Source organism: Sciurus vulgaris (assembly GCF_902686455.1).
Source record: "Sciurus vulgaris genome assembly, chromosome: 8".
Classification (NCBI taxonomy): Eukaryota; Metazoa; Chordata; class Mammalia; order Rodentia; family Sciuridae; genus Sciurus; species Sciurus vulgaris.
In genome coordinates, this window is record NC_136468.1 from 29,965,786 (window position 1) to 29,993,098 (window position 27,313).

General features: G+C 37.5%; 1 protein-coding gene across 4 annotated transcripts in view; it reads right to left on the reverse strand.

Annotated features, from left to right (window-relative positions):
• ASB15 (ankyrin repeat and SOCS box containing 15) overlaps positions 1 to 26,671 on the reverse strand; it is a 37,487-nt gene extending 10,816 nt beyond the window's left edge. For 2 of the 4 annotated variants that reach the window (XR_013765607.1, XR_013765608.1), the window contains exons 1-7: positions 26,525 to 26,670; positions 14,432 to 14,504; positions 10,169 to 10,248; positions 9,079 to 9,184; positions 7,599 to 7,651; positions 7,380 to 7,511; positions 6,021 to 6,179 (exon numbers count right to left, since the gene is read on the reverse strand). Coding sequence is in view for 2 of the 4 variants with exons in the window: in XM_079150256.1 (XP_079006382.1) it covers positions 6,021 to 6,179; positions 7,380 to 7,511; positions 7,599 to 7,651; positions 9,079 to 9,184; positions 10,169 to 10,178 (460 nt within the window). In the remaining 2 variants the exon portion in view is untranslated. Of the gene's footprint in view, positions 1 to 6,020; positions 6,180 to 7,379; positions 7,512 to 7,598; positions 7,652 to 9,078; positions 9,185 to 10,168; positions 10,249 to 14,431; positions 14,505 to 26,524 lie in introns of all 4 variants that reach the window. The other 2 variants (XM_079150256.1, XM_079150257.1) reach the window with 2 other exon arrangements.
• Between the last annotated feature and the right edge of the window lie 642 nt (positions 26,672 to 27,313).

A 27,313-nucleotide genomic window follows, 5' to 3' on the forward strand; every position in this document is an offset into this window, starting at 1 on the left:
AGCAAATAGATATTAGCTATTCCTTTTTCTGCTGCTAGGGGACCTTGTATTTCTCACACCCACATTTCTAATTGTAGAGTATGCAAGATGACAATTTTTTTTTCTTTACGTCTCAGAGGAGGATAGGAGTTTCATGGGAAATGCATGTCACCAGGATAGGATGTTGTATGCAGTCTTTCAAACTTCAATTTCTTTAGTAATGAAATGGGAATAGCATTTGCTCTCAAGTTGTATAAATTAGTGTATTTGAAATGCTTAGTATAGTACTTAGTACATAATAGGAGCTCAATAAATTAGTGTCACTATTATTTTATCACCCTGAGACACTGGAGCTGCATTATGTAGATGATACATATCCAGTTTTCCCCATAGACACAGGTTTTCTTTTTTCCCACCCAAAGGGAACTTTTCATTCCTCTACTTTCCTTTTTGGGTTCCAGGTGTTGACCCCAGAGGTGCTTAACCACTGAGCCACATCCTCAGCCCTCTTTTTATTTTGAGAGAGGGTCTTGCTGAATTGCTTAGGGCCTCACTAAGTTGCTAAGGCTGGCTTTGAACTTTCCATCCTCCTGCATCAGCCTCCCAAGTCACTGAGATTACAGGTATGCACCCTATACTTTCAAAGGAGGTTAACAATAGTGCTATGTAAAATCTAGGTAGGTCAGCTGTGCTAAACGGAAGTATGTGACACTTAATGAAGTACAAGAGGGTCATTAAATCTGATGTCTCTCTGCTCTCTTGTTTGTCTCTAGTGTTTGAAAATATGCTGTTAAAAGAAGTATTTTTCTCCCAGTCTTGGATTATTAAGAGGTTCTCTTTGTTATGGAAACACTTATGAAAGATGTCACACATCATATTCTTGTCAGTTGATAAAACCTTGATAAGAAACCAGTTAGTTACAGTCACTCCTTTTCATCCAGTTCATGCTATTTGTGTGGCAGGCTCTGGGTGAGTCACAGGGACTGTCCAGAAGAGAAGCTTATGCTATCTTCTATTTGAAGAGCCATTCAAAGTCTGGACCTTTGCTGGGAGAGGCAGGAGGAAGCTGTGAGGCCACATAGAACATTCTGGGCAGGAAGGAGGCAGAACACAGAAAGAATCTAAGGCCAAAGGGAGGGAAATGGCTCTAAACCACCTAACAGGAGGATGAAGATGAACTGTACCTACTACTTCCTTTGGAGGCAGGTTCCCATTTTCCTCCTCTCACCGTCCAAAGTAGAATCTGTTGACAAATGCCTCTCTCTGAACTGCCTGTCTGCCTGTGGCAGCTCTAATTCTGGTGAATTACTTCACCCTGGTATTGCAGTGCAGACACCAAGCAAGCTAACCTGACTACGGGGAATGTGTATGTGTCCTCATTTATCTCCTTGCCCCTGTTGCAGTTTTTATGATTGGAAAAAAAAAAAAAAGTATCAAAATAATCAACCTCTTTCCTCATGTTTGTTTTGCTTTTTTTTCAGTCAGAATATATATTGATTAGAGATTAGTCTTTCTTCGTGAAAATAACAGCATGCCTAGGCCATACTCAACTTAAATGATTTCTTAAATATCAAAACTTCATTTCCAATTTAATTATTCAGTCTCTAAGAACATACTTTCCATAGAAATAATAATACAAATAGAGGGGAAACCTCTAAGATATCCTTAACCAGTAAATAACTGGAAAAAATGAAAAACTCATAGGGCACAGTATTGGTGTAACATAACTAATTAAGTCAAATGAAAATTGAAAAACTTCTAGTTTTATAAGTATATGTCATATATTTTTAATTCTTTAGAATTTAAAATTCTAAAATTTAAGATTCTTTAGTACTCTTTAGCATATCATCAGAAAAATTTTAAATTAATTTTCAAATTTTATTCTTTAATAGTAAGTGCTTAATGAAAACCTAACTTAAGTTGGAGAATTTTGAGACTTAGATGAAACATTTTGCATCCATTATAGGCATTTTTGAGCATTTATTTCCTTTTCATTTTAAATTTATCTTTTTCTTTCCCCTCTCCCTCCCCCTGGTTATTTGTGTTTTGCTCATGTAATTTAGTAAACAGCTACAAATGATTTTCTAACTCAAAACATACAGAAAAGAGAGACTTTTCTGAGGGATCTGGACAAAGGCTGGAAGATTAAAGTAGGAGATGATGATTTGAGAGAAAGAAACTGTTGGTAGTGAAATGAACTGATATGTAAATGGCGGAAGGTGATGGGGAACAGAGAACAGTGGACCTAAGACACAGTGCCAGTTACCTGAGCTTCCTCCCTACTCTGGGCTCCACTGGCCAGGGTAAGCTTGTGCCTATCCAACTGAGGAAAGGTGACACCAAATCCTAGGGCGTGGGCAGAGAGGGAGTCCAAGAGAAAAAACAAATCTTAATAAGTGTCAGATCATCACAAATCAGATATATACTACTCAGCAAGCAACTGTGTCACATGATTGTGATGCATCAAAGGCTGACAGGGAAGAAAGGGCCTAGAGGGATCAAAAGTAATTATTTTCATTTTTTGCTAAGGATATTCCCTAAATAGAGACAAAAATGATGGCATGAGGCTAAGAATCTGTAAAGAATGGAATTATACAGAAAAAAGGAATAATACTTTTTTACCTCTTATCTCTCCTCTGCAAGTTAAAGGACTGTGAATGGCAAATTTCAAAGCAGACCATAGATTCAAGAAGAAAACTGAGGAAGTGACAGGAATGCTCCATTTTCCTATAGAACCTAAAAGACTTAACATGACTGCACAGCAAAAGTCCTGGAGAAGGCAAACAAGAAAATCTTTTCTCCAGATGCATGGGTGATGGGAATGCATGTGCATACCACCTCTGGAATGTTTCTCCATTTCCTCCATGGAGACTTTTGTCCTTTCTTTGACAGCTTTGACATTTCCAAATGCTAATTCTATTAGTAAATTCTGATAATTCAGTGATAGAATACCTTCTGCACACTTTAGATATGGCTAGAGAATTAAAGCAACATATGTAACTTTGAAATATATATATATATATATATATATATATATATATACATGCTTAATGCTTTGTTGTAGGCCTTAAGCATTAAAGGCACGCTTAGATGAAGCAAAAACAAATGAATGATAGATGCAACTGGTAGTTGTTCTTTAAGAAATAACTGAACTGTCAATGCCAAGTGCAGAATAATTGTTTGCAAAGTAAAGCAGTATGGAACTCTGAAAAATGTGCCTTTTATTTTCTTTCAGAAATCAAAGGCTCTCTATAGAAACAACAGCATATTCTTGAATGTTATTGAAAATACTCCATGGTATGTGTTAGCCTTTAAAAAATAATACACATCACATTAATTCTGATGAAGCAACCCCGCATGTGGCTATTTCATTTACTGTTTATAGAATTTTCTCAGGCAAAGAATTCTGATGTTTTTATGAAAAGCACCATGATATTGTGACAGGCTAATGAACATGTGCCCTGGGACTACTGTTTGTTTCTCAGTACTCACATTTGCCCTTTTCTTTTTAGCAATAAAAGCTCCAAGTGTTAGCAGGTCACAAGTGGTCCATGTAGAGACAAAGTATTCCAGTCTCCCTTACACCTTGGAGCCTATGTGACAAAAGCTGAACTAATGGGACAGGAATGAAACTACCATGTGCAATGCCAAGTTCCTCTTCTTAAATTGAAAACGCTTTCCCAGGGCTACTTCTTTCCTCCTTCCTGCTGCCTGGGACATGGGGACATCTGCAGCAACTCTGGAAACCCTTGCAATGGTGGTAAAACCTCCATGCCAATCTTAGGCTCCTCACCTCTGAAATGTGATGTGAGAAATAACTTCTTTTAAAGTCACTTTTGTTTGCTTGCTTGCCTCGTTGTGTCTTTTTTGTTTTTTGTAACAGAAGCTCTGCCCATACCATAACTATCATAATTAGGTGGTTTGATCTAATCTGAATTGGGAAAGGCTGAAAGCTTTGACCTAGGGCTAGAGTTAGTGAAGGAAAAGCAGATCAGACTGATCCCATGCTGTGGTGACATTCTCCTTGGAGAGTTCGACATCCCTGGAGACTCAATTCAAAGAGTGTAGGTTCTTTGGAGTCTCTGCAGATTCATTGTTTTTTATTCCCCAAATTTACTTCAAATATATACCTGTATTATAGCATTTGCAACCTGAATTTTTCATTTAAATCAAAATTAGATCTCCTTCTAGACTCTGAGAGGAGGAAGATTAAGTTCACTCATTTTTATGCCCAGGCTGCTCAGCATAGCATCTGCCTAACATGATTTCTCTACACATTTTGTTGTATTGATGTTGCTGAATTCATGCCATCAAGTGAAAATATTATTTTAGTCTTATGACTTTTCTAAGTTTTCTATCAACAATACTGAGGTGTTCTTTTAAAATGTGATGATGTGCTCTGAGAAGGACCTGTGGCTACCTCTGTCTGTGACTTGAGTTGTTTTATCCTCGGCTCCCAGGTTCCTGGTACACAATCTTAGAGTCCTCCCTCTCCTGCTTCTCTTTTCACCACACTTGGATAATTTCATAATGGCTTTCCTCTCCTAAGAATCTATCACATGTGAGGGGTTATATATCTATTTTCTCTGATTTTTAATTAAAAAAAAGAATTCTGCATGGTGCAGGTGGTATTTCCATTTTGCATATTAAGACACTGAGGCCCATGGTCACAAGCTCATGCGAGGATCTAAACCTGACCATGTCAGCTGCCAAAGCCCAAGTTCTCACTCCATCGTCCTACAGTCTCTAAGAGGGAAAAAAAAAATGTTATCTCTGGTCATTCCTAGTTAATTTCACCTTGTTCTGCTTCCAGAAATAGACCTGCCAGTTCCTGTTGTTCAACAAGAAGCAGGATGCACAAGGCTGAGAAAAAGCTGATAAATGACACCTTCAGATAAGCCATTCTTTCTTTGTTGTGTGAACGCTGTGAATCCCCTTATAAGTGCCAAATTTTGCACCTGTTCAGTTTTTTCTGATTATTCTTTTTTGGCACCAAGAATTAAACCCAGGGGCTCTTTACCACTGAGCTATGTCCCTGGTCCCATTTTATCTTTTTTACTTTGAGACAGGTCTGCCTAAGTTGCTTAGATCCTTGCTAAATTGCCAAAGTTGGCCTTGAACTTGTGAACCTCCTGCCTCAGCCTCCTGAGCCGCTGGGATTACAGGTGTGTGATACCATGGCCTGATTAGTCTGATCATTTTGATGTGGACTTGATGTCTTTCTTTGTAATCTCCTCTCAACCTCTTTCTTCTGGCTACCTTCTGCACATACAACCCTCTTTACAACTAGACCCTACTTACAGAGTTTTCCTTTTGGCTTGACACTTCCAGCCTCATTAAACTAATTCTGATCTTCTTGGTTAGTTGCACTCATTATTAGGTACTGAAGAATGTGGTCATCCTTCATAGCTGACCTCCTTGTGTGTTATGGTTTGGATAAGAGGTATCCACTAAAAGATCCTGTGTTAATGCAGGAAGTGAAATATTAAGATTAAGACAGCTGTAACCCAATTAGTGGACAAGTCTACTTGATGAATTAATAATTTGAAAGACTATGGTACTGGGTTAAAACCGTAGGCAGGTAAGGCATGGAAGGAGGAAGTAAGTCTCCGGAGATATATCCTTGAGGATTAAATTATGCCCCTGGCCCCTCTCCAGTCCTTCATAGCTACCGTGAGCTGAATAGTTCTCCTCTCTATGCCCTGTGCCAAGACGTTCTGCCTCACCTTAGGCCCCGAGCAATGGAGTCAGCTGTCCATGGTCTGCACCTCTGAGTTCATGAAACAAAATAAACTTTTCCTCCTCTAAGTTGTTCTTATCAGGTATTTTGGTTACAGCAACAGAAAGCTGACTAACATACAGTGGGACAGAAAACCAAAATCATCTGACAGGTAAAATGGGGGTCAGGGGAGGAAGTCAGGAAATGGAAGGAATTGAAGTAATAAAATTTTTTGACAAGATATATTGATTTCCAATAAATGCTTATTAAATATTTATTATTTGTTTCAAATTATGAAAGTTTAGAAAAAAAAGTTGTTTACCAATCAGAAGGGGCGTCTCTCCTTTATCATTTTTGGTGTTGGGCCACACTCCCTTTTCGAGTAAAGTCCTTACATTTTCCACCAAACCAGCTTTGATTGCCAAGGTCAAGGGTGTTTCTCCATCACAAGTCTTGAATTCCCAGAGTGTCTTATAGGATGCTGAGATATGAAAACATTATATAAAAAAATTAAAAATATTTACTTAAGGGATATCGCATAGATCAGAATGACCCATTGTTATGTACCCCAGATTGAACAAAGTCAATTGATGAGAAAGGGAAGACTAAAAGTATGATAAAAATTGACCAAACCATGATGAAGAAAATTAGATGCTCATGGACCTGCTAATTAAATTGACAGCTACACAACCTACATCTATGTTTTGAGTTGCTTTAAAAAAAAAAAAGTTGTAAATTCTCATTTCTTAAAACATTGTAAAGCAACTCTCCAATCCTTCATTTTGTTATTTAAATTGCATCTGAATTTTTCTTTTTTTTTTGTCAAATGAGGTGTGTAAATGTAGGCATGAAAATGGGGGTTGGGGTTGTGGCTCAGTGGTAGATCACTTGCTTAGCATGTGTGAGACACTGGGTTTGATCTTCAGCACCACATAAAAATAAATAAGTAAATAAAGGTATAGTGCCCATCTACAACTAAAAAAATTTTTTTGAATGTATTTGAATGAATGTATCATTGTGTCAGAATGTGTTGGAAAAGAAATTTTATCCTTAACATCATCTCTATGCATCTTGCTATTTCATTTTCTAGATGACTGGCTAGCTAGCTAATGATCAAGTATTTCTCAGAGTTTCCCAAACTAGCAAGCAACACTAAAAGTTAAAACATAAGGCACCCTTATGATGTTCTATAAATGTCAAAATATGAAAAAATACCATTAGGACACATAAATTATTATTGATGTTTAACAATGGGTCGATTGATCGCAATGCTGTTAATGTTTGCATCATGAAAAAGTAATAAGGACAAATATTTTAAGCACTACTTCTTGCAATATATAATAATAATCTTTTGAAACTTTTGATAGCTCAAGATGAAAAATTAAAAACTGATATCTAAAGAAAAAAACTTTATATTTGAATCGATTAATTCACAATATATAAAAACCTTTATCTCTTGTAGGAAATAAAAACATCTTCCCACCAAACTATAGCACTTTCTTAGATAAAAGGATGGCAAGGGTGAACCTCAAACATTATGAAATATGCTAATTTTTTGTACTCCTGGGGTTAGTATATGGGTAGTGAATCAAATAATCTCTTACTCTGTTATGTTCATTAGGAACAATTATAACTTCTACCTTTCTGCTCTAGTTGTCAAAAGGCTGTTAGGTCTTCTTACCGTCCAGAACAATCTCAAGTATTTGTTGAAAAGGTTGAACATCGGCTTCATGCAATGGAAACCATCCTTTCTCATCAGCTTCGTCCAGTGCATGTTTATATTTCACATACTCCTGGAGCTCAAGGATGTGACCTGAATGAAACATGGTCTGTTAACACATCCTCTCTTTGCAAGGTAGGATTTCCAATCCAACCCACTCCAGGCAATAAACCCATTTACCTTGTTTTATGGCCTCTACAAGTTTCCTGTTCTGATCACTGAGGGGGACAAATCTACCAGAGAAAGAAAAATAAGCCACATTTATACTAGTGATATCCTTCAAGGAATAAAATATTTAATTTATACCTAGTTCTTGTAGGTAATTGGAATAATCGAGATCTATAGGAAATGCACAAAACCGATTTTATCTTCTTCAAAAATGTAAATGCCTAGGAGTCAGATAGAGTATATTTATGATATCCAAACCTAAGAATGCGAGTGAAGATGGCAAAATACAAGATTGTGATGTTATCTCTGAGGTTGCACTAAGCTATGAAAAGGGAGTAAACAATTGGAGTCAGATTTAGAAGGACTGGTTTAAGGTCACAGCCTGGTTTTGTGATCCCAGAAAAGTCCATAGTCTCTCTGGGTGTTGGTTTCTTCATCTGTGAAATGATGGGATTAGATAGAAAGACCACTAAGGCGTCTTCCAACTTTAGAAGCTCTATGCTTAATAGATGTTTGTTGCTTGAACATAAGAATTGCTAATAGACATTCAGTAGCTTATGGGGTCCACACTGCATGTTAGAATCTTTAATCAACTAATCTATAACTAAAGACAGGCAGAGCATTTACTAACATACGCCCAATCATTGATCATGAATTAAATCCTCGGGCAATTCTCTGATATATGTGTTTATTAAATGGAAAAAGGATTTCATAACAAACTTACTTAACTCTATTAAACAGAAATATCAGCTAACATTCTAGGATTGTGAATAACTTCTGGGGCATTCTCAAATTCTAAAGTATGTTAGAGACAATGGAAAAATTAAAAAGATAAGAAAATTAAATGTAATATGCCCATTTTTAAAATCTCAAAAGCAATAATTTCATATCACTGAACCTATTCAAAAAGCACTACTAAATTTCAGAATACAAGAGTCTACATACAATTAATAGAATGTAAAACTAAACTAAACTTTATATTTGTCAGAAATTGTGGTGTTCAAGACAGAAATTTATCTGTGGTTTTTAACTCTGGAACTCCTACTTATACAATGCATCAATTTTTTTTATATATTTTAATTGGTTTACTCACAAAGTTTAGCTGAGACTCTAGCAGAGTGTTACAGAATATACAGATTGCTGTTTATCTGTATGTACCTTGGTTGCATAAATTGTACACTCAAATTTGTTCAAACTACCCATTGTCCTTTCTGATTACAAATTAACTTAGAAAATAGGCAAACTTATCCAACCAAATTCAATTAGGGATTTCCCATCTAGGTGATTTCCATTTTCCACATGAGGTGGTGATTTCTGGAAGATGAGATTATTAAAGTCTGTAGACAGTGAACTCTGTAGAGGTATTAGATTCCCTGCCAGAAAAGAAGGATAAGTATTTTCCTATTGGAGGAGTTGGGAAATGGCATTCATTTTATCTTATACCAAAATGCCATGAAGAAATTTTGATGAGGATAGTTGAATAGAATTCTACCTTTCAGGATGAAATGCAGTCTGACTGGATTCAATGGATTCTTGAATACTGAGTTGAATATCATAACTTGTAAGATGATCTTCATCGGAGTCATTAGTATCCATATCTGGGTATAAAAAAGGGAAATATAAAAGGGTGAAATTCTCATTATAATTTGCAAATAATACAGAATATCAACTGTAATTAACACTAGCAAATGCAAAATGAAAAACTAAAATACATTCACCTTTCCCCACTTAACAAACACAAATGCAGTTAACGTAATCCATATATATAAGGCCCATTTTATTAATTTAGAATGTTCAAACTGTTGAAATCTTTATCACCTGCCTTTTAGGAGTCATTTTTAAACTTTGGACATTTTTAAACTTTTGACTTATCAGTAATTACTGCAATCAGGCTTATAAGGAATCTCTTTTTCCAAGTTTCTGATATACACTAATTTTGTGCAGTGTAAACTGATGGACCAAAATTAGCATATGTTATCAGCTTAGAATCAGTTTATACAGCACATTAGAAACTTAACTCAACCAGAGGAGAAATGGATCTTTGCAATAATGGAGAATGGAGATCCTTTACATTCTCTACAAATCAGCAGTTGTGAGCTGTAAGGTCTCTTTGGTCTCAGAGCATCATTTGAACAGTTAAGATAAGGACCATTCTAACTCCATCCATACACCAGAGACCAGGCCTTCCTGTAGATTGCCCATTTATTCCCCTGTATGGTTATAGATAAGTATTCATTACAAAGCCACTGCTCACTGGACCATCTCCCCTGAGTGTAATACACAAGAATTCAAGTGATTCTTCATTGACTTATTTCTTCCAAATATCAAATTAGAAGGGTGAATTTCTCTTTTACTATTGGATTAATTGCATCATCTTATTTAGAAAGTTTAGTAAATATAGAAACCAAAGTAGTTCTGTAGCTATTTGATTGACCAATATGAAATCATATTTAATTAGTACTTTTCAAACCAAAATGTATTCTTTGTATGAAATTTTACGTGATAATATGTCTTTTCAAGGGGAGAAAACTAAAACTGTGTTCTTCAAGCAATTGCCAAAATACCGATGATGTGTCCTTTACCTCTTCTCATTCTTCAAGGTTAGATAACCTTAAACTCTAAGGGCAGTTCTCAATAAGCTGAGAGCCAAGGTCAGCTTGGCCTGTGGATAGATCATACAGAGTAGCATCATGTGGATATGTTTGTTCACTCTTCTGTACCAGCGCCCTTGCTCCCACCTCAGAACAGAAGGGGTAGCATAGTGGTCATGTTCAGGAACTGCGCCATCCATGGCAGAGTGCTCCAGTAAACTTGCTTTCTCACCGTGATTTCTCAGTCTCCTCAAGTCCAGTGTGTGCTCTAGGGATTCTCTTTGCCAAATAGATCCAAGTGGTATTTGACTTTTTTTTTTTTTTTTTTTTTTTTAAATCAACTATGGGTTCCTCCTGTCTCCTCTCCCTAGAGTATAACTATGTAAGAGCAGGGAATTAGTCTGCAATCTCAGTGCCTAGAGAAGCAACTTCCTATGCTTCATGGTCTCCACTTGTGTGCTGAAGGTATTAATTAATGAGTTAATAAAAGAACATGGAAACATAATCCAAGTTCTGCTTTGTTCTTACAAGTGACCATTTCTTTCAGATATGGAGCCACATTTCCAGCTAAAGACATGAGGTTGCTCACTCTGTGTGTGGCTTCCTTTTCTCACTTCTGTGCCTTTGTGTCCCCCACACCCATGGCCCACACTGTCTCAAGCCTGGCTCAAGATGGTCCTCCCAGGGAAGGTTTAGCTGGAATTCTCCATTTCTTCTCCAGCCTTCTTTATTTATGAATATCTTTTTTTAAGTAACGTTTTCTCAACATTTGAATTTAAACTCATTTTGTATTTGTTCTACAAGTTCTTCACATATTATGTTTCATAGTCTCACTTGGACCATTAGTCTCCTGAGGGGAAATATCTTTCTTTTCACAGTGCTAGGGATCAAACCTCGCCCTTCCCTGTGCTAGGCAAGTGCTGTATCACTAAGCCACACCCCCAGTCTGCTTTCTTTGTCCTTTAACTCTTTCCTCTCTCCCTACTCCTAGTCAACCACAGCAAATGGCTTCTCCTGGTGGTCACTGGAACAAGTAGTTTGCCTCACTACTGGAAAACAAGCACCAAGTCCTTCAGATAGTATGATTAGATGAAAAAGTGAAACCTGTGGCATTGCCTGTTGCCTTTCTCTGATAGCACTGTGGCCATAGGGAAGTTGCATGGCTCTGAGATTAGTAATAGGACAAAGAGCCTTTCACCTATTTAAATCCTGAGCTTAAGTCTACCCTGACGGGAATATGGGCTTTATACAAGCAAAGACATGAGAGGTTCCTTAGAGAACAGGGGTCTGTGACATTTTCTTTTCCTTTTTTCCTTTTTAAAACATTCTTTTGACTACCATTAAGAAGATTATTTATATTCTTAACTGTTTTGTATCTCTAGTGATGGCAAGAGAAAAATGATGAAAAACATATGGACCAATTTAAGTCTAATTCAGGTTTCTCCTGAAATGCTTTCCAGTATTGAAAGCTGGGGATGAAGAGAAGATCTGTGAGCATGTGTACTAAGGTGCCAGGCTGTCCAGAGAGCATCATTGGAATGGCGTGGAGACATCCAGACACCTGAGAAAGGCAAGAAGGGAATCATTTACTAGTACACAAACTAGTAAATGAGGGCTCAGTCCTCCCTGAAGGCAGCAAGTCAAGATTATTTCGGGAGTATTGGGAAAGACCAAATAATATTTTGACATCCTCTAAGATATATTTAAAGTCGAGGAAACAGGCAGTCAGAGTAGGAAAATTGTGAGGGTCGGTAAGGAGGACAGATGTCAGGACCACTATGTGAGCTATGCTCCACTGTTTGATGTGCTCCAGCAGTTTCCCAAAAGGGACAAAAGAATCCATTCTTATACATCTATACAAAAAGAGACAACAATTCAGCCTGAACATGCACACCCAACAACTAAAATCTCAAGGACAGGTTACAAGCAGGATAGTCAACTTCCCCTTCTGTGCCTTTAAAAGAAGGGATATCAAGAGACCCTGGTGGCACTGTTGCCCCTCCCATGTTCTCCATGGGAGCTTTCTTACACTTCTGAACCTTAATCTCCTCTTTAATAAATTTCTGCTTGCTCACTTGCTTATCAGCGGTTGCAGTGTTCATTAGGTCTGTGAAACACGATGAACCCGATTTCTGCTGGTAACATTCACAAGTATCTCACTTCTAAATCCAGAGGAATTAACTCTTTCTTAATAATAATTTTCCACTTAACACTCAATCTCATTCTGGAGAAGTCCACTAGTGAGATTGTTTATTCTGTTTATTCTCTACAAGTAGCTGACATACAAGTAATTGGGGCAATCTTATTGTACAATTAGCCTTTTCCTTTGAATCTTGTTAAGGGTCAGGAACACATTTTATGAGACCTATGGATTCTTTCTCTGGAGGGATGCATGCCCACTCAAAATTTTGTTTATGATTTTAGGGAACTCATGGACCTTCTGAAGCTCTTTCATGTACTCCTGGTTTAAAAAAGAGAATGAGAGACAGCTAAATTCAGAATTTCTTAAATGCTAAGTTCCCAATGTATTATTCAGGCATCAATAATTAGTCATTCATTTTACAGATGGGCTGACATAAATCCCAAACTTAGCTAATGGGAAAGGCAAAATTCAACAATCCTATACATTTTAGAATATGTCTGATAAGAATGAAATGGTGATAAAAGTAAGAACTAAAAACTCTGAAGTGCTGGCTTTGCTTCAAGACTGTGTGAAGTACTTTGCATATACTAGCTTATCTAAGTCTTAACTCTGTGTTGTCAATTTTGTAACTCCTTGTAAATAAATGAAAAAATAGGCTTCAAGTGGTTAAAAGACCCACCCAGTGTTGCAGAGCTGATAAACAGACTCTGAACAGAACAGGGAGGACCTTCACATCCAAGGTCTTTCAGAAGGTGCAGGAAAACATCCCCAGCCTGTTGCCTTTAAAACACTTTGATCTGGTTCTTAACAGCCAGGTCTTGATGACAATAACTTCCAAAAATAAAAAATAGCTTCCAAACACATAAATCTTTTCCTTTGGCTCTGTGCAATAAGGTTTTGTGTTGCTAAGGGTGGTCTGAGGTGTCCTAAGCTTGCTTTCATTCTGTACTTTTTGTTTTGGAGTCTAAACATCACTGTCCAAAAAAACAGGATCAACATGCCAGTTAGTGCCTGACTGAAGTGGTCAGGAGGCTGGGACATGCCGCAAGGCATGATGCACTCCTGCAACAGTGGACGCCAGCACGAGACACCTTCCTGCATCAGATCCTCTGTAAACCACCTCCAGTCCCTCTGTGCTAAGGCCTGACTGTTAAGGTGGCAGATAAGTTTGTGACACTCTGAGGAGTGTTCCTTGAAACATGGTAGCTGCCACAGCAGAGAATCACTGCTCCCTTTTCTTCCTGAAAAAGGATGGATAAAGCTGTGTTCCTCATGCGTTGCTTAACTGGCTTATTCCTGATTACAGACAAGTCTGTGACTCACCCAGCCTAAAGCTCTGGTTTGGGCAGAACAATATTGGAATTATCTCCATTAATCCGTAACAGGGTTGGTCTTGAGAGTAGGCTGAGTGGACAGTTGCTTCCATGATGCAAGGCAGGACTCTGAGTCCGTAAATATCACACTGCCCCCAGCACCTGTCACATCAATGTCACTCTGTTACATCGGTGAGAGATTCTGTCCTTTAGGGCATATTGTTCCATCCAACTATCATCCCTTTTAAAATGCCAACACCACCACACTGGCCCCCAGGATAGAACAAGGACTTCTTGGAAGAGTTATTGGGCGTGGCATGGCCTGGAGAGATGGCAGGAAGTCTGAGGCTGAGGTCTACTGTGAGGTGATAAGAGAGGCTAAGGAAAAAGCAATACACCCGGAGCAGTGGCACATGCCTGTAATCCCAGAGGCTTAGGAGGCTGAGGCAGGAGGATCAGAAGTTCAAAGTCAGCCACGGCAATTTAGCGAGGCCCTCAGCAACACAGTGAGACCCTGTCTCTAAATAAAATACAAAAAAAGGTTGGGGATGTGGCTCAGTGGTTAAATGCACTGGGTTCCATCCCTGGCAGAAAGAAAGAGAGAAAGGAATGAAGGAAGGAAGAGAAAAGAAAGAAAAAAAGCAATACAGTAAAATTTGATTTTCTTCACAATTTTATACATGTCCAACCCAAATCCAAACCCTAGATTTCTGAAAGAAATGCAAGCATCTGTTGTGTGGAGTGCAGGACTGAGGATTTTTCACTTCACAGAGGATTTTTTTTTTTTTTTTTTTTTACCTTCAAAACACAATGGTTCTTGACGGATGGGCTCATCTACTGGCGGTTCCACAGAGAATCATCAGAACTTCTCCTATCGGAGGAAGAGTAAGGGTTAAATGAGGACATTTTCATTTTTTTATTAAGCAAATAGTTATTATATACTAAATAATGTCCAGTCCCATTTTATGCAATTTGATGATTTATACATGTAATTTTAAAGATAGAGTAAAATATTATAGGAAAATTTTGTTATAACTATCTGTTGGATGGTTACCCACTTAAATTTTTAGACTCCTGTAGCACAAAGTGACACGTCAGCTTAATGATTTCTTTTGGCTGATTTCAGCAAAAGAACCAGCAAGTCTGCAAGAGTTCTCAGAGGGAGGTATAACTCCCTGACAGGATTGGGTTCTACCCCACAGTCACCATTAACTTATGTTTACAAGTAATAAGTTACAGCAATTCCCTCTCTGTGGCATTTGCCTTTTTCACTAAAGAAAAAGCCCATGGATAATGGGGACAACTAGGATCGGTTCAAACAGCATCTTACTTTAACAGAACAAAATTTTCTGCTGACACATTTCTCTCTCTCTCTCTCTCTCTCTCTCTCTCTCTTTCACACACACACACACAAACAATACACATACACAAAAGCAACACACATACATACGCATATAGAATCTTAGACCAGAAAACACATGCTACTTTTGTGCTACCTCATAGAAATGCAAGTTGATATTTCAGAAAAAAAGTTATAAAAAGGCAAAATGGACCAATGGGTCTCTAGATATCAAGTATGAGCCCTGCCATGTGATAAGCATTTGGGAAGTACTGGCTGGATGAATAATAATCAAAAGATCAAACATACACTGCTCCTAAAATTAGGCAAAGAATAGGTTAACCATGTGCTTTCTCTTTAGGTCATACATACATTGTTTGCAAAACTCACTTTTGATTTTGGGACCACACTGGTTAATGATTAATTTCTATGTAAATATACTAATGATAGAGCTGGTTATACTAGTTTTGCTTATCTCTAGCTTCATATTACAAAATTAGAAAATTTTACTTTCTGCTATTGATTTCCAAGTCAAATTCAGGTATGACAGAAACATAGGAAGATGCACATTAGCTTTTGAAAATCATACAACAGTATAGATGGAAGCTTTAGTTTCACAACCACATGGATTCCAGGGGAATATAAACTTAAGAATTAAAAAGGATAGGGCGGATCCAAGATGGCGGACTAGAGGGTGACTGCATCTCCAGTTGCTCCAGACCCAGGATTCAAGAAGGGGAGGCATTGAGAGACTCCGACTAAAATAGAGCCTCGGGGTGAGTCTCCCCCACCTGGTGAAGCACTGCCCGGGCAGCAGGCCCGGATTCGGGTGGTTTATTAGAGTAGGACAGAACAGCTATAGTCCTCCCCAGGCCCTGCGCACTCCAGCGGTGGGCTCCTCCCACAGGACCAGATTCTCCACCATCTTGGAGCAGGCCCCCCAGTGAAAGCCTTATTGCACAGAACAAAGCTTCAAGTCCCTGAACCAGGGCGGCGAGTTCCTGCCCGCAGGTTGCTTCAAGGACAAGGACAGGGCAGCCAGGGACTTCCCCAAGCAGCCCGCAGCCCGGCCCCCTCCAGCGGGAAGCGCCTTTCAGGGCTAGCTTCTCGGAGCAGAACCCCCAGTGAGAGCCTTTCCACACAGAGCCAGCTCCAAGTCCTGAAAGTAGTGGGCTAGGGGCAGCTTTCCTTGGAAGCACTGCATTATCAAGTTACTCCAAGACTTCAGGCTACTGAAGGCAGGAAGGTGATACACTGGAAATCTACAGGGACACTATAAGCAAATAGAAGCATTCTGCAATATCACAAAGTCTCACTGACATCTGACCAATATGAGAAAACAAGGGAAGAACATGTCCCAAACAAACCTAGATACTATATCAATAAAACCCAATGACAGCACAGCAGAAGAAATGTCAGAAATGAGAGTTCAGAATGTACATAGTTAAAACAATCAGGGAAGCAAACGAGGAGATGAAAGAGCAAATGAGGCATTAAATGATTGCACCAATCAACAGTTAAAGGAGCAAATACGGGAAGCAAGAGATCCTTTCATTAAAGAGTTAGAGATATTGAAAAAAAAAAAAAAAAAACCAGAAATCCTAGAAATGAAGGAAACAATAAACCAAGTTAAAAACTCCATAGAAAGCATAACCAATAGGATAGAACACCTGGAAGACAGAACCTCAGATATTGAAGACAAAATATTTAATCTTGAAAACAAACTTGACCAAACAGAAAAGATGGTAAGAAATCATGAACAGAATCTACACGAATTATGGGATATCATGAAAAGGCCAAATTTAAGAATTATTGGGATTGAGGAAGGCTTAGAGAAACAAACCAAAGGAATGAACAATCTATGCAATGAAATAATATCAGAAAATTTCCCAAATCTGAAGAACGAAATGGAAAACCAAGTACAAGAGGCTTATAGGACTCCAAATATACAAAATTACAACAGACCCACACCAAGGCACATTATTATGAAAATACCTAACATACAAAATAAAGACAGAATTTTAAAGGCCACGAGAGAAAAGAATCAAATTACATTCAGGGGGAAACCAATAAGAATATCAGCATATTTTTAAATCCAGGCCCTAAAAGCTAGAAGGGCCTGGAACAACATTTACCAAGCCCTGAAAGAAAATGGATGCCAACCAAGAATCTTATACCCAGCAAAACTTACTTTCAGATTTGACAATGAAATAAGATCCTTCCGTGATAAACAAAAACTAAAGGAATTTACAAAAAGAAAGCCAGCATTGCAGAACATTCTCAGCAAAATATTCCATGAGGAAGAGATGAAGAACAACAATGCAAATCAGCAACGGGAGGAACTAGCCTAAAGGAATAGCCAAATAAAGGGGAAACCAAATCATATCAAAAAACAAAAATGAGTCAAATGACTGGGAATACAAATCATATCACAATAATAACCCTGAATGTTAATGGCCTGAATTCATCAATCAAAAGACATAGACTGGCGGAATGGATTAAAAAGAAAAATCCAACAATATGCTGCCTGCAAGAGACCCATCTCATAGAAAGAGATGCCCATAGACTAAAGGTGAAAGGATGGGAAAAAACATACCATGCACACGGACACAGCAAAAAAGCTGGAGTATTCATCCTCATTTCAGATAATGTGGACTTTAAGCCAAAACTAGTCAGAAGGGATAAAGAAGGACATTTCATACTGCTTAAGGGAAGTATAAATCAGCAAGACATAACAATCATAAATATCTATGCCCCGAACATTGGCTCATCCATGTACGTCAAACAAATCCTTCTCAATTTCAGAAATCAAATAGACCACAACATAATAATACTAGGTGATTTTAACATGCCTCTCTCACCGCTGGATAGATCGTCCAAACAAAAACTGAATAAAGAAACCATAGATCTCAATAACACAATCAACAATTTAGACTTAACCGACTTATATAGAATATACCATCCATCAAAGAACGAATACACTTTCTTCTCAGCAGCACATGGATCTTTCTCTAAAATAGACCAAGTCTTATGCCACAAAGCTACTGTTAGCAAATACAAGAAGATACAGATACTACCTTGTACTCTGTCAGACCATAATGGATTGAAATTAGAAATAAATGAGAGAATAAAAAACAGAAACTTCTGAAATACCTGGAGATTAAATAATACACTATTATATGATGAATGGATAGCAGAAGACATCAGGAGGGAAATAAAAAATTTTTAGAAGTAAATGAGAACAAAGACACATCATATCAAAATCTCTGGGACATTTTGAAAACAGTACTTAGAGGAAGATTTATTTCATGGGGCGCATTCAACAAAAGAAGTAGAAATCAACAAATAAATGACTTAACACTACAGCTCAAAGCCCTAGAAAAAGAAGAGCCGTCCAACATCAAAAGTAGTAGAAGACAGGAAATAGTTAAAATCAGAGCCGAAATCAATGAAATTGAAACAAAAGAAACAATCAGAAAAATTAACAGAATAAATAGTTGGTTCTTTGAAAAAAATAAACAAAATTGATAAACCCTTAGCCACACTAACAAAGAGAAAGAGGGAGAAAACTCAAATTACTAAAATTCAGAATGAACAAGGAAATATCACAACAGACACGAGTGAAATACAAAACATAATTAGAAGCTATTTTGAAAATCTGTACTCCAACAAAACAGAAAACCTCAAAGACATCAACAAGTTTCTGGAGACACATGAATTACCTAAACTGAACGAGGAGGACATACACAACTTAAATAAATCAATTTCAAGCAATGAAATAGAAGAGGTCATCAAAAGCCTACCAACAAAGAAAAGTCCAGGACCAGATGGGTTCTCAGCCGAGTTCTACAAAACCTTTAAAGAAGAGCTCATTCCAATACTTCTCAAAGTATTCCATAAAATAGAAGAGGAGAGAACCCTCCCAAACTCATTCTATGAAGCCAATATCACCCTGATACCTAAATGAGACAGAGACACATCGAGGAAAGAAAATTTCAGACCAATATCCTTAATGAACATCAACACAAAAATTCTCAACAAAATTTTAGCAAATCACATACAAAAATATATTAAAAAGATAGTGCACCAAGATCAAGTGGGTTTTATCCCAGGGATGCAAGGTTGGTTCAACATCTGGAAATCAATAAATGTCATTCACCATATCAATAGACTAAAAGTTAAGAATCACATGATTATTTCAATAGATGCAGAAAAAGCATTTGATAAAATACAGCATTCCTTCATGCTCAAAACACTAGAGAAAATTGGGGTAGTGGGAACATTCATTAACATTGTAAAGGCCATCTATACTAAGCCCATGGCCAATATCATTCTAAATGGTGAAAAACTGAAAGCATTCCCCCTAAAAAGTGGATCAAGACAGGGATGCCCTCTTTTACCACTTCTATTCAATATCGCTCTTGAGACTCTAGCCAGAGCAATTAGACAGACCAAAGAAATTAAAGGGATACGAATTGGAAAAGAGGAACTCAAACTATCCCTGTTCACTGATGACATGATTATATATTTAGAGGAGCCTTGACATTCCACCAGAAAACTCTTAGAACTCATAAGTGAATTCAGTAAAGTAGCAGGTTACAAGATCAATGCTCATAAATCCAGTGCATTTTTATACCTAAGTGATGAATCGTCAGAAAGAGAAATTAGGAAAACTACCCCATTCACAATAGCATCAAAAAAAAATAACATACTTGGGAATCAATCTCACAAAAGAGGTGAAAGACCTCTACAATGAGAACTACAGAACACTAAAGAAAGAAATTAAAGAAAACCTTAGAAGATGGGAAGATCTCCCATGTTCTTGGATAGGCAGAATTAATATTGTCAAAATGACCATACTACCAAAAGTGCTATACAGATTCAATGCAATTACAATTAAAATCCCAATGATGTACCTTAAAGAAATAGAGCAAGCAATATGAAATTCATCTGGAAGAATAAGAAACCCAGAATAGCTAAAGCAATTCTCAGTAGAAAGAGTGAAGCAGGGGGATCGCAATACCAGATCTTCAACTATATTACAAAGCAATAGTAACAAAAACGGCATGGTAGTGGTACCAAAATAGACAGGTAGATCAATGGTACAGAATAGAGGACACAGACACAAACCCAAATAAATTCAATTTTCTCATACTAGACAAAGGTGCCAAAAATATGCAATGGAGAAAAGATAGCCTCTTTAACAAATGGTGCTGGGAAAACTGGAAATCCATATGCAACAGAATGAAATTAAACCCCTATCTCTCACCCTGCACAAAACTCAACTCAAAATGGATCAAGGACCTCGGAATCAGACCAGAGACCCTGCATCTTATAGAAGGAAAAGTAGGTCCAAACCTTCAACTTGTTGGCTTAGGATCAGACTTCCTCAACAGGACTCCCATAGCACAAGAAAGAAAAGCTAGAATCAACCACTGGGATAGATTCAAACTAAAAAGCTTTCTATCAGCAAAGGAAACTATCAGTAATGTGAAGAGAGAGCCTACAGAGTGGGAGAATATCTTTGCCACTCATACTTCAGATAGAGTGCTAATTTCCAGAATCTATAAAGAACTCAAAAAACTCTACACCAAGAATATAAATAATCCAATCAACAAATGGGCTAAGGAAATGAACAGACACTTCACAGAAGAAGATGTACAAGCAATCAACAGATATATGAAAAAAATGTTCAACATATCTAGTAATAAGAGAAATGCAAATCAAAACTACCGTCAGATTTCATCTCACCCTAATTAGAATGGCTATTATCAAGAACACAAGCAACAATAGTTGTTGGCGAGGATGTGGGGAAAGAGGTACACTGATACATTGCTGGTGGGGCTGCAAATTAGTGCAGCCACTCTGGAAAGCAGTATGGAGATTCCTCAGAAAGCTTGGAATGGAACCACCATTTGACCCAACTATCCCACTCCTTGGCCTATACCCAAAGGACTTAAAATCAGCATACTACAGAGATACAGCCACATCAATGTTCATAGCTGCTCAATTCACAATAGCCAGATTGTGGAACCAACCTAGATGCCCTTCAGTTGATGAATGGATAAAGAAACTGTGGCATATATATACAATGGAATATTACTCCACCATGAAGAATGATAAAATTATGGCATTTGCAGGCAAATGGATGAAATTGGAGGATATCATGCTAAGTGAGATAAGCCAATCTCAAAAAACTGAAGGACGAATGATCTCGCTGTTAAGCGGATGAGGACATATAAGGGGGGGTGTAGGAGGGGTTAGTGTTAGGGTTAGGGTTAGGTTCAGGGTTAGGGATAAGGAGGGTGGTAAGAATGGAGGAAGGAAGGACTGTATAGAGGGAAAAGAGGGGTGGGAGGGGTGAGGGGAAGGGAAAAAATAACAGAAGGAATGAAACAAGATTGCCCTATTTAAATTTACGATTTTTAATTAAAATAAATAATGAAAAATAAAATAAAATAAAAAGGATAGGGCAAGGGTGAGATGTGAAAGGCAGCCTATTAGCAGACATGCCCTAATCACAAGCTAGTGTGATAGTGTTTTTAAAAAGTCCTGTTCTTTTGTCTGTAATTCCACATTTAGGAATTTATTTTATCCAATTATCAGAGATGCAGGAAAAGATTTATATGTGAGAATGTTGATCTCTGCTGTATTTAAATTGCCAAACCCTCAGAAAAAATCTAAACACCTAATGATAGACAATGTGTATAAGACAGTATTGCATACACAAGTAATGGAATGATGCAGTTATTCAAATTAATTTACATGAAAGATATACTCTTAATTTCATGGGTAAAATGAATGATGCTCATTTATCCAGATAAGACCAACCACTTTTACTGAACTAAGATTGACTTGTTTTTCAACTTTTTTCAGGTAAAAGTAACTAAGATTGACATTTTTGAAAGCTGCATATATTAAAGTGTAAAACTTGATGATTAAATGCATAAATATAGATATATGTATATTTATAGTGTATGTGTGAAATATTTACCACAAACTATTTAAAATATCCAACACCTCACATATTATTTTTTGATACAACCATTACAAAAGCAGTATGGTAGTTCTTCAGAAATTTAAAAATAGAACAATTTATAATCCAGTAATTCCTCCTCTGGTTTTATTTCTAAAGGGACTAAAATCTGTACTCTTTGTCCCTTATAACACTATTCACAATAGCCAAGATGTGAAACAAATCTAAATGTCATTGACAGATAAATGGATAAGACAATTTGCTATACATTTACAATGGAATATTAGGCAGTTTTAAAAAAGAAAATGCTATCACTTTGTGATGGACTGACAGATCTGACTCCATGAGAATGTTATAGGCCAGACTCTAAGGGAAATGACTAAACAGACTCCATTTTGCTCTGAGACTCCATGTAATGTAGGAAATAAGCTTCTCCCATGGAAACACCCCACCTCTGTGCCCATTATCAGTTACTTGGTGTGACATGTTTAATAATATACAATGGCAACTCCTATGTAGTAAAGAATTGCTCTCCTTTGACCTCTATTACTCCTAAACAATGTACCATGTAAACAGTAATTGTGTGGATGTTAGTAACCATTCTTATAGTTTGTACCCAGGTAAGGGTCATTTTGACCCACTTCCCCCTCTGTCGATTATCTCATGATGTTAGTTTATAATTTCAAATCATAGCAACAGAAACTTATGATTGATGTGATTTTTGGTATAAAGACCCCTACAACCCTGTGGTCGGGGCTGTTCTCCCAATAGCCATTTTTTTGGGGCATTGTATGAGACAGTCAGCTGGTCAGCTTAATAAAGACTCTCAAATTTGGACTTCTCAGTGGTGATCGGTCTGTTCTTAATTTGTGCCCCATAACAACTTGTGACAACAAAGCTGAACCAGGAGAACAGTACGCTAAATAAAATTAGTCAACACAACAAGACAGATATTGCAAGATCTCATGGACATGTAAAATCTAAAAATGCTCAATTCATGGAGACAATTGATCTCCTAAAACAGAGTTGCCAAGGGCTGAGGAGAAGGAGTGTAGAGGATGTTGGTCCAGGTTTTAGTTACGCAGTGTGAGGAAATTCCGGTCATCTGTTGTATTTCAATGTGACTATCCTTAAAAATATTAAATATTGTATACTTGAAATATGCTAGCAGGGTAGATCTTAAATGTTTTCACCACCAATAATAACAACATAAAAGGAAATTAAGATTGACTTTGTGAAGCCAAAATTCACAAGCCTTCTATGAAAACTGAGAACTGGCATGTGAAGACCCGAAACCTCCGCAACCTTGAGGAGAGAGGAAATTGCCAACCTGGGGTTGGGGTGGGGAGGATCTCTTGGCTTGAGAGGAAGGAGAAATCTGAAAGACTGATGTCTGTACCTGAATCATTCAAGTGCAAGTTCATCAACCTAAGCGATCACATGCTTGCATAAGACCAAAAGTGTATTTTTTATTCATTCATTTTCATGTGGTGCTGAGGATCAAACCCAGGCCTCATGCATGCCAGGCAAGTGCTCTACTACTGAATCACAACCCCAGCCCAAATGTTTATTTTTCACTGATTAGTGAGTGGAAGCTTCCAAGGACAGAGAGGCCAACTGCAGGTAATAAAAAAGCTAATTTTGATTGGTACGACCTGAGTCATAGGATGAGTAAAATTGCTTTAACTGCATTAATGAGTTACAACAACAGTAAAAATTTAAGAATCTTTAGACCTTAAAAAGAATTACTCATATATATATGCATATACATAGACATAACTTCTCTTTAAAAAATTTTTTTCTGAGCATGGTGCATTTTGTTGAACATAACAAAAGTTTCCATCTAACGCTCAAGTTAAATATTTTTCCATTAGAAACTCACTCAAAAAATAATAAGTCATCGCATTTCTTAGTTTCTTATTTTGAAATCACATACAAGTATTCGTTTCTTTCTGCTGGAGGCAAAAGGGTATAGGGAGTGAGCACTGTTCCAATCATGGTCTGCCTGCGTTAGCTGCCTGGTGAGCTGGGTCTGACATGTCACAGATAGTTAACTAGCATTGCCAGCTGTTATTCCTCTTCTGGAATGGAGAAGTAGGATCCGAGGATGTATGGGGCAGTTTTAGTTCTATTCCAAATCTTAATAACCCCTTGAAAACCTCTGATAGCCCCATGATTTTTTCTCCTTCCTTTTCCCTGAAGTCACCAAACTTCAGAGTTAAAAATCATCAGCCCTACCTACTGTCAATCCATTTACAAGAAATTGGCCAGTCTCAGCTTGAATCCAAAGTGCCAAGGAACTTATCTTTCTCCCCACACAATCCTTCATCTTTAGCCAGTTGGACAACTAAGGAAAACACTGAAACTGAATCCATATATTAAAATCAGTGTTTGATGGTTCTAGTTTCTTTCCCTGGGAACCACACTAAGACAGTGTTGTTTCTCTGGGACAGGAGAACCCCTTTAATAATCTCCCAGGAAGGTTGTCTGGTCTCCACTGAGCCTTCTCCTTCCAAGGCTTAGTGACTCTTCCTATGCCATAGTTTAAACTCTTTCTCCATCTTGATTGCTTTCCTGTAAACACACTCAATTATTTATCTAAAAGTGGCTCTGAACATCAATCCCTTAGTGCAGCACAACAGGTATGGTCAGATCAACACAGCATTAAGTGGGTATGATCACCTCTCTCCTCTTAGACACTCTACATCTGTTAGTTTTGCCCAGGTTTAGAATTCCGGAGGTATCACATTACACACTTAATTTGGACCCGGTTGCCCCCAGTTCTACAAGTTGTATCATGACCTACAGTTCTTTTCTGTGCAATTCCATGCAAGACTCTATTTATTCCTATTACATTTCAACCTTTTAAAATTGAACCTTTACTCCCACTGCTAAGACTTCATAAGCATGCTTTATGTGTGCTTATGTTCATTGGCAATGATGAATGTACAACAGAAATCGGTGCAGGACAGAGGCCTCCAGGCTGACATTGATTCCCTATTTAGCACCCTTTGAGAAAAGCTGTTTATCCAGTTACAAATCCTCTTACAGACATCTCCTTCTAGCATTCATGCCTCCTATTTGATAAACCGACCATCATGGAGAGGTTGCTAAAATATGAATGCACAATATCTGCTCTCTTCCCTGCTCCACTGCTCAAAAAGACAAAGGAGCACAACTGACATACCAGTTTTTGGTGACTCTATTTTCCTAAGGATTTGCAGACCATTGTATTTTTCCATTCAAAAATATGTGCTTACTGTCTGCTAGGTTTCAGGTACAGTGCCAAGCACAGCTGCAGGATCTATGCCCCCAGGGAGTCTGTTGCCTTTAAGCACTGTATTCTAGATTTTCCCCTCAAAACAATGCCAAGCTTTTCCCTCCCTTTCAAGCTTTAGCACAGAGTCAAGCACATGGTAGATCCTCAATGTATGTTTGCTAGAGTAAGTTTAATAATTATTACAAGTGACATCAATTGAGGCAGATATTATGTGTATAATGGATTTGGATCATGCCATTTAACTTTAAGGACACACTTCTCTCCCAGGTTGCAGATAAGGAAACTGAAGCACAGGTGGTTAGGCAGTTTGCCCTAGCACACCTTTGGGGGATGGTGGAATTGTAAGCTATATACCAAGACATCAGACAATAGAAGTCACACAGGCTAAGTCCCTACATTGTGGCTCATGACCCAGTTACTCAGATGGAATTAATAAAGAGTGGGTCTCATTTGGTAACCTATAAATTTATAAACCTCAGAAAAAAAGTTTTCTAAAAGAATTTAAGCAAAGAACCCACAAACTCATCCAACTCTGGTGGAAAGATAAAAAATTTAGAATAGTTTTCATTTGAAAATAAGGTATTCTTATAAAAACAATTAAGTATAAAATTATGATTATTTTATCATGGTAATTTTAATTCTCCAGCACAAAGCAGGGACAGGACTTCCTCGTTCACATCATTGCTCTTTTACAGAAATCAAATGACTCTAGATGTGGACGATTACTTAGAAGCTGTTCAATAAAGAATCAGATGAGTGATGGTATCAGGTAAATTTTAAGGCCCTTCCAGCTTCAAGACTCTGCATAATTTGCAGGAAGAACATTTTCAATCCCATTCAGTTTGCATTTTTTCATCTTAATCTAAAGGATTGTTTTTTAATATGAACATCTATTTTTGCAATAACTAATAAAAAAAAAACTTGACAGATTTGTTTTAATTATTTAGAAAAATTAATTTTTTTTCCTCAGAAACTAGGTAAGACCCTCCTGGGATTCCTTATAATGTATGACACTTCCTATTAGCATATTCATGCTTGAGCTTTTTTCACGATTCATTTTTTGTTATACTTAATAATTATACAGTTGAGTTGATATTCTATAAATAAATGAGACAAGTCTGGCTTTATTCTATAATTTAAAAGGCCCGAGATAGGCAAGCCTACAGCTTATAAATTAGAAAGACAGTAGTGAACAGCAGCCACAACCTGCATCTCCACCTGTTCTAAAGATTTCCAATACTGAACTACTCCATAAGCTAGTTGGCAAGGTACAGATTAAATATTTCATAATCTCACCTTTTGGAATGATCATCTTGTCATTCTTATCCAGGGACTTGCCTTCCTAAACCAGAGGAAATGCCCTGGAGCCAATGTGTTCCTCTGTGTATCTAAAATTAAGCATCCAGTTGGTGGTTAAATTAAGATCTGACCTTGTACAACTGAAACACAAGCGTTCCCTGGCACACGGCAAAGTATTACCCATGACTTCTCTAGACCCTCATCAAAAGAAACGCAAGCCCACAGAGGGCTAATAAGATTATCTGTGTCCTGATTGGTTCAAACAACTCCCCTGAAAAAACAAATGATCAGCCAATTCAGCTGCAGGGAGGCTTCCGCTGCAGGAACAAAACCAAGCCACTTGGAGAAAAAGCACATTTTAAAATTACTTATCTAAGACATAAATCTGTAATTTGTGTGTCTACAGACCCTAATTTGCTTTGGGCAAATTTTTACACACGACATTTCTTATTCTTCATCTTTTAGACTCAGGTCAATTCTAATTAAATACAGACTTCATATAGTAACTTATTCTTTGATTTTCATTTAATGACTGCCAATCTAACACACAAATTGGGACTGGGCACTTAGTGACATCTATACTGACCCAGAGTTTTTTAGGTCAAGTTATACTCTAGCATGTATAGTCTAGAAAAAAGTAAGTAGTTTTCAAGGTCAAATTATAGCATGTATAGTATAGAGAAAAGTAAGCAGCAGATGTAAAGAAAGCAAAACATTCAGGATTTTAATTTAGGAGGGTTCCTTTTGTTTTTGATGATGATGATGATGATGATGATGATGATGATG